The sequence below is a fragment of the Ailuropoda melanoleuca genome, chromosome 6 (assembly GCF_002007445.2).
Source record: "Ailuropoda melanoleuca isolate Jingjing chromosome 6, ASM200744v2, whole genome shotgun sequence".
Lineage (NCBI taxonomy): Eukaryota > Metazoa > Chordata > Mammalia > Carnivora > Ursidae > Ailuropoda > Ailuropoda melanoleuca.
In genome coordinates, this window is record NC_048223.1 from 35,100,856 (window position 1) to 35,109,193 (window position 8,338).

Sequence of the window (8,338 nt, forward strand, 5' to 3'; positions counted from 1 at the left end):
GGTGATCTCAATTTGCTTCTGAAAGTTAGCAAATCAATGGCAGCCCAAGCTTCTGAATATGAGCCAATCAGTAGCAAACACCCCTGAAATCAGCCAATCAGTGACAAACACTCGAAACCCAGCCAATCAGTGCCCTCAATCTAGCGACCAAGCCTATGAAAAATCACTGGGTCGCCGAGTTCCAGTGATTGGTTGCCAACGTGGTTGCCAACGCGAACAGACTTTTTTTTTCTATTGAACAGATAGAAACGTTCAGATGCACGCCTCCTCCTCACCAAGCACTTCAGTGCTCTGGAGGGGAATCGGCCTCCCACTGCTATAAGATAGAACGATCCTTGGTATCCGGATGTATGGCTCTATCACAAGAGTTTCTACCCCTTTTGTTACCAACCCATTCGGCTGCCTGTTACCTGAAAGATCATCACTCAAGAGACGAGTTTTGTTTGGTAAGGAATCAGAGCTTTTTTCAGGAAGCCGGCAACCGGGGGAGAAGTTAGACTCTTGTCCGAAAGTCCCCTCTGAGGTTTCTGCCTGGCCCAGGGTGCTTTAAAGGGGTTTAGGGTAGTTAATCGGCCAAGAGCACGCAGGGGCCGCTAACATTTCTTGATCACATGCGGATTTGAAGCCAGCTAGAAACATTTTCAGTGCTCGGGTTGTATGTGGGGGTCTGGTTCTTGTGCCCGAGTACTCTCTTCTTTCTGGAAAGCAGGGCAAGGTCTACAGATACACTAAGGGAGATTAGTAAAATCATTTGTGTAACCTAAAAAAGAATATTTTGCTTAAAAAAAATTGCTGGACTGATCGATCAGAAAGCCAAGGTGGCTTCAAACAGACTTGCTGGCCTCGGAAGCCTGGGAAGGTTCTGGTTCTTCAATTCTCAAGGCCAGTGCTAGGCAAATCTCAAAGAAAGTAAATTAGTTCTGTTACAGGGCCTTAGGTCAGCAAGTAAAGAGTGTTAAATTGAAGCGAGTTAACCCTTAAGACCAGCTGGAGTGCTGTTAGACTTCCACAGGAATTAGACTGTTACTAACAAACTATAGCTTAAAGTCCTTTCATGGAGACTACAATAGGTATCTCCTGCTGCATAATCACCCCAAAACTTTGTAGCTGAAAACAATATACATTTATTATTTCTTAAGGTTTCTGTAGACCAGGAATTCAGGAGTGGTTTGGCTGGAAGATACCAGCTTGGGACCTCTCATGAAGTTCCATTCAGGTGTCACCTGGGGCTGCACTCATCTGAAAGCTTGACTGAGCCTAGAGCATCTTCCTCCAAGATAACTCACTTACATGACAACTTGGTACTGGTTATTGGTGTAAAATTTCAGTCCTTTTCCACACAAGTTTCTGTACACAGTTGAGTGTCCTCACAACATGGCTACAGGATTCCACCTAAGGTAAACAATCCAAAAGGCCAAGGCCAAGGGTGCCCAGCTGGCTCAGTTGGTGGAGCATGTGACTGCTAATCTCAAGGTCATGAGTTCAAGCCCCACGTTGGGTGTACAGTTTACTTAAAAAATTAGATTTTTAAAAATAGGGGCACCTGGGTGGCTCAATTAAGTGTCTGCCTTCAGCTCAGGTCATGATCTCGGGGTCCTGGGATCAAGCCCTGCATCGGGCTCCCTGCTCAGAAGGAAGTCTCCTTCTCCTCTGCCTGCTGGTCCCCCGCTTGTGCTCTCCCTCCCTAGCTTGCTCTCTCTCAAAGAAATAAAATCTTTAAAAATAAATAAAAATTAAAAAAGACCAAGGCCAACTACAGTATTATGACCCAGCTTTGGAACTCATGTACCATCATCACCTCAATACACCACCAACACAGGCCAATCATAATACAGTATTAGATGAGATACAAAAGGGCATGAATGCAAGGATTAGAATCACTGCAGACCATACAGAAGCTGCCTAACACTGAAATTTTACCTAGCACAGAAACTGCATATTTTATAAAATCTCCAGTATTTTTATTGTAAAGCTTCTGTACAATTGTTTTAAATAAATGAATTAGATTTCCAGGAACAATAGCCTGATGAGGACTTATTTCTCTAATCAAAATTTCTCTAATCCAGAAGTAGACCCATGAATCTAGAAATATGGGCACACATATATGGGTGCACATACACACACACATATATACCACAAACTCTTAAAGTATTTGCACGTGGGTGGCTCAGTTGGTTAAGCATCTGCCTTTGGCTCAGGTCATGATCCCTGGGTCCTGGGATGGAGCTTCACATCGGGCTCCCTGCTCAGCAGAGAGCCTGCTTCTCCCTCTCCCTCTGCTGCTTCCCCTGCTTGTGCTCTCTCAAATAAATAAAATCTTTAAATAAATAAATAAATAAAAGCCAATTACCACAATCAGGTCTAACTTAAAGGGGGACAATACTGGACATGGAATTCCTCTATCTGGTATTATAATGCAGGGAGAATAAATGAGAAAGTTTTGGTAGACCCAAATGAAAATCCCCAAGTTGTGAAAATGAGAATTGGAATCATGGGCAGTCAGAAGAGAAAACTGGGAGCATGCAGCAAGACTCCCATTCTTTCCCAGAGCAGCCTCACCAGAGGGAGAGTACAGGCAGTGCTGAGCTACAGGCAGCTAGACAGCAAAGGGAACCAGGAGATGGGAAACTTGAACCGCTTTTACAGCTGTCAGGGAGCCTGCTCATGTATCAGCAAAATTAAAAGTCTGGAGCTGGATTGTCCCTCACCTGCCCAATGCCACAAGGACTGGCTCTCCCTAAAAACACACTATCCCCAGCCACTAGCCAGTGCAATAAGGCAAGAAAAAAAGATCCAGAATTGGAAAGAAGTAAAATGGTTATTTATAAACATGACTCCCAATGTTAGAAAATCCTACAGAATCTAAAAAACGTTATTAGAATAAGTGAGTTGTGCAAGATTGCAAGATACAAGGTCAAAATACAAAAATCAATTGCATTTCCATGTACCATCAATGAACATTTAGAAATTTACTAATAGCATCAAAAAAATGATGCATTTAGACAAATCTGAGAAAAGGTGTGGAAGACCTATACAGTAAGAATTGCAAAACACTGCTGAAATAAAGATCCAAATGAGAGACGTACCATGTTTTTGAGTTAAAGATTATACACTTAAGAAAGATGTGAATCTCCCCAAAACTGATCTAAAGAGTCCACACAATCACAATCAAAATCCCAGGATATGTTTTGTAGAAATTTACAAACTGGTTCTAAAATTCATATGAAATGCAAAGGACCTAGAATGGCCAAAACAACTTTGGCAAAACACAAAATTGGAAAACTAACACTGTGTTACTTCAACACTTAGAAAAACTACAGTAATTAAGGCAACGGCATCAAGACAGACAACAGACCAAAGGAACAAATAGAATCCAGAAGTAGACCCAAACCTATATGGACAAAATTTGCAACAATGGTGCAAAGGTAATTCAGTGGAGGAGTTATTTCCAAAAATAGGATACCCACCTAAAAAGGCAGGGAGAGGAGAAAGGAAGGAACTTAGATCCATACATACCTCACACCCCACAAAATTTAACACAAAATAGATGACAGAACATAAAATCTAAAATTGTAAAACTTCCAGGAAGAAAAATAGAGGAAAAAATCTTTGTAAACTTGGGTAAGGCAAAGATTTCTTAAATATGATACTAAAAGCATAATCCACAAATGAACAAACTGATATATTAGACCTCATTAATATTAGTCTTCTGCTCTTCAAATGATTAAGAGAATCAGGGGCACCTGAGTGGCTCAGTTGGTTAAGCATCTGCCTTTGGCTCAGGTCATGATCTCAGGGTCCTGGAACTGAGTCCCACATCAGGATCCCTGTTCAGCAGGGAATCTGCTTATCCCTCTCCCTCTTCCCTCTCCCCTGCCCTAGCTCATGCTCTCTCTCTCTCAAATAAATAAAATCTTAAAAAAAAAAAAAAAAAGATTAGGAGAATGAAAAGACAAGCCACATGCTGGGAGAAAATGTTTAGAAATCACGTATCTGAACAAGGACTCATATCCACAATATATAAAGAACAACCCCACCCAAAAAGCCATCCCAAAGATCAATAAAAAGAAAACAACCCAATGAGAACATAGGCAAAAGATACGGATACTTAACCTAAGCCATATGGAAGGCAAATAAGCACATGAAAATATGTTCAGCATCATTAGTCATTAGGGAAATGCAAAGTAAAATCAGAATGAGATAGCAGTGCACTTATAAGAGCTAAAATTTAAAAGACAGGCAATATTGAGCATAGCCAAAGATGTCTTGGAAGTATAACTCTCATACAATGCTGGTGGGAATATAAAATGGTACAACTGTTTTATAGAACAGTTTTGAAGATTCTTTAAAAATGTAAATAAGGGGCGCCTGGGTGGCGCAGTCGTTCAGCGTCTGCCTTCGGCTCAGGGCGTGATCCCAGTGTTCTGGGATCGAGCCCCACATCAGGCTCCTCCGCTGGGAGCCTGCTTCTTCCTCTCCCACTCCCCCTGCTTATGTTCCCTCTCTCACTGGCTATCTCTGTCAAATAAATAAAATCTTTAAAAAAAAAACGTAAATATATACTGGGGCACCTGGGTGGCTTAGTCAGTTAAGCATCTGACTTTGGCCCAGGTACTGATCTCAGGGTCCTGGGATCGAGCCCCACATCGAGCCCCTGCTCCACAGGGAGTCTGCTTCTCCCTCTCCCTCACCCCCACCCCAGCTCCTGTGCTGGCACACGCTCTTTCTCCCTCTTTTAATAAAATCTTTTTTAAAACTGTAAATATATACCTACTTTATGACCCAGGCATTCCACTTCTCTTATTTACCCAAGAGAAATAAAAGCATACATCATTACAAAGACTTAAACACAAATGTTCATAGCAGCTTTATTTGTAATAACCGAAACTGGAAACAGCCTAAATGGCCATCAAGAGATGAATGGACAAATTTTGGTTATTTCCATAATGGAATACTACTCAGCCAAAAAAAAAAAAACAAAAACAAAAAACCACTGATCATGAATATACAACATAGGTAAATTTCAAAATAATTTATGCTGAAAAACACCAGACCAAAAAGAAAAGTACATATGATGGGATATTTATATAAAATCCCAGAAAAGGAAAACTCATCCAAAGTGACAGCAGATCAGCAGTTGCTATGCAAAGCTGTAAGAGAGGGATTACCAAGGGGCATAAGCAATGTTTGGGGGGTGTGGCTCTGTTTATGATCTTGACTATGGTGACTGTTTCACTGGTGTATACATAAGTCAACACTTAGCAATGGTATTATAATAAATAACACTTTTATTAGGTTCTAGTCCTTGTTCTAAGCACTCCTACGTGTATTAATGCAGTTAATCCTCAACACAAATCTATGAGGTAGACTGTCATCCAGATTTTACAGATAAGGAAATTAGTAGGGTCTGTAACTTAACCAAGATAACACGCCTGGGCTCATACCGAAGTCTGCCTGGCTCTGTATTATTATCCACTACTCTGCTTCCTGCAATGGGCAAAGTAAAGCAGCTTGCAAAAGAGGGATGCTAAAACAGAACACATTTCTATCTGCCCTTGTCTCCACTATAACAGAAAATAACGAACACTTCTTCCATAAGATAGAACTAAACGAAGTTGCAAGGAAATGCTTCCTGCTGTGAGGTCACTTGGAAGAGCAATGAGATGGATGAATTTATGATAAATAGGGCCTTGCATTTGACTCAAAGGGCATATACACCCCAACTTTTGCAAAGGCACAGACTACAACTGAGCAATGATAAGTAAGTAAAAGTAGTGTGGGTGGGCACTGCACCTGAGGTAGGTCTCTGAAAACTTGCAGCCTACTAGGAATGTCCTCCAAAATACAGATGGCTCCACATGGACAAAAGCCCTGTTTCTGAGTTTAGGAGACTCCTAATATAGATTGTGATAATGTGTCCACGTATCTTTTTCTTTCCTGGTTGACCCCTTGTTTAGTATTGCACACCTGAGAATGGATGCATGGGAGATAAAGGTTCAAAATCTAAAAGTGTATACTAAACTCACACTTGAGGGTACTGAATTCTGGGCGGAACTTATTTTCCCTTAGAATTTTGAAGGAATGCACCATTGTCCTCTAACTTTCAAGACTGCTGTTATGAAATCCAAAGCATTCTTATTCCTGATCTTTTGTTTTCTCTAGAACATTTTTAAGATCTCCTCTTAAAACCTGGAGTTTTGAGAATTCAGTAGTGTTCTCTGATGCAGGTCCTCCCACACATCCCTCATCCATCTTGCAGGGCACTCAGGGACACCACAAACTCCAGAGTATCAGCTAGTTACATTTCCTTGTACATTTGCGTTTGGGGGTTTGTTTCTTCTTTTCTAACTGTAAAGAGTGCACTGGCAAAGAACACGAGTGGGGAGAAACAAGGATGCACGGCATGCCCAGCTGCGGACAACCCTACTCCTGCACAGGCATCTTCTGTGTGTGTAGTTTCCGATGCAGAGTGAATCGCCCACACCAGCTGAAGGTTTTCCCACACACCTCACACTCGTAGGGTTTCTCACCGGTGTGAACTCGCTCATGCTGGACCAGGGTGATTTTCTGACTGAAGGCCTTCCCACACTCCTTACATTCAAAAGGTTTCTCCCCAGTGTGAATGCGCTGATGCTGAGTCAAGGCCGTGGGGGAGCTTAACCGTTTCCCACACTCCTTACATTCGTAGTGTTTCTCCCCAGTGTGCACTCGCTGATGGACGATAAAGCTTGAGCTACAACTGAAAGTTTTCCAACATTCATTACATTCATAGAGTTTCTCCCCAGTGTGGAACCTCTGGTGCTGGAGGAAAACAGAACTGCTAATGAAGGCCTTGCCGCACTCCTTACATTCATAGGGCTTCTCTCCAGTGTGGATTCTCTGATGCTGAATCAAGGCCATGTCGGAACTTAAACCTTTCCCACATTCTTTACATTTAAATGGTTTCTTTCCAGTGTGAATTACCTGATGTCGAATAAGTAATGAGTTGTATCTGAAGGCTTTTCCACATTCTTTGCATTTGAAAGACCTTTCACCATTGTGACATCCCTGAAAATCCGCCATTCGACTAAAATATCTGCCACATTTTCTACATTCATAGGATATCTGACCACTAGGAACTGTCTGATCCGTACTGAGTTGTGTGCTGACACTAGTATTTTCCCCAGATTTCTCACATTGCTGCCCACTCCCGACAGCGCAGTCCTCACGATGGCTGGCCGGCCCATCTGTGAAATCTCTCCTCTTTGACTTGGTGTTAGCTATCCAGCGACCATGCTGCTGCTCTAGGCTGCTCCCAAAGTCCAGGCACTGGGGAACATTCCCCAACCCTCCTAATGTCAGTCTGTGGGACTCTGTTTCTTTAGAAATGTATTCCTTTGGAGCAGATTCTTCCCTCTCAGCTCTGGTCTCACCCCCTGATATCACAGAAAAAAAAAACAAAAAAACACACAAGTGTCAGCCTCTGATAGTGCTGAAGGGGTAAAAGGATCAAGCGGTTCTAATCTGCCCTATGTGGCTATTTTCCTGTAGGGACACAAAATGGCTGCCAAAGACCACCACACAGCAGAGCCCCACAAGTGAAATGAAGACACTATGGGTGGGAGGCAAGCAAGGCCGGGAGGCATTCCCATAAAAAGCGTAAAGACTGAAAAACAGCGAAGACTTACCTGCTAGGGCGGGAAGACCAACTGCTTTCTCCCAAGTGAATGGGTAGGATAAGAAGGTATGGAAAAGTGATGAATAGAGACCCCAAGGTCAGAGGAAGACCACCCACCAGACTGAAGAAGGGGCAGGTCAAGCAGCTCAAACTACAAAGGGTCCCACAACTGATTCCTTAAAAGCTGCTTATTTTTTACAACATTATCCATGTCATAATCTTTGAAAAGGGAAGGGTCTCTGTCATCAAGCTGACGCTAGTAAAGCAGCAGCCTCCTACGCTGTGGCTAAGGGGACGATGGGGGGCTAACGCCACCGCAGCTGGAAGGAAAGGGGAAGACATGAGGCTTCTAAAATAGAAGAGTACTCACTGCATGTGTGAAGAACCCTTCCAAGAACGGACATAAGCCTCAGGGAGGACGTGGTAATGACTCCAGTGCTTTTCCTAAAGTGCCGCACAAGCTGCGTACATAGTTTAATATGACCGTAGGAATGTGAAATAGAGAAAACCTAAGGCCATTTTCCCTCTCCTATTAAGGCCTTTTGCAGGCTATCATCTTCAGCACTGGGCCAGGGCAACCTCATGTGTGTACAAGCAAACTGTTTAAAAATGCTTTTTACCCAGATAGCTGGATCATATCCAGAAAGGCAGAACTTTAGCATAAGGCTGGGGCGGGGGGGC

At 42.7% G+C, this 8,338-nt stretch overlaps 1 protein-coding gene across 4 annotated transcripts in view; it reads right to left on the reverse strand.

Moving 5' to 3' along the window:
* Positions 1-4,869: 4,869 nt before the first annotated feature.
* ZNF620 (zinc finger protein 620) overlaps positions 4,870-8,338 on the reverse strand; it is a 13,025-nt gene continuing 9,556 nt past the window's right edge. For 2 of the 4 annotated variants that reach the window (XM_034662194.1, XM_034662195.1), the window contains one exon: positions 4,870-7,415. In XM_034662194.1, the coding sequence (XP_034518085.1) occupies positions 6,424-7,415 (992 nt within the window). In that variant the 3' untranslated portion in view covers positions 4,870-6,423. The remainder of the gene's footprint in view (positions 7,416-8,338) is intronic. The other 2 variants (XM_034662193.1, XM_019807385.2) reach the window with 1 other exon arrangement.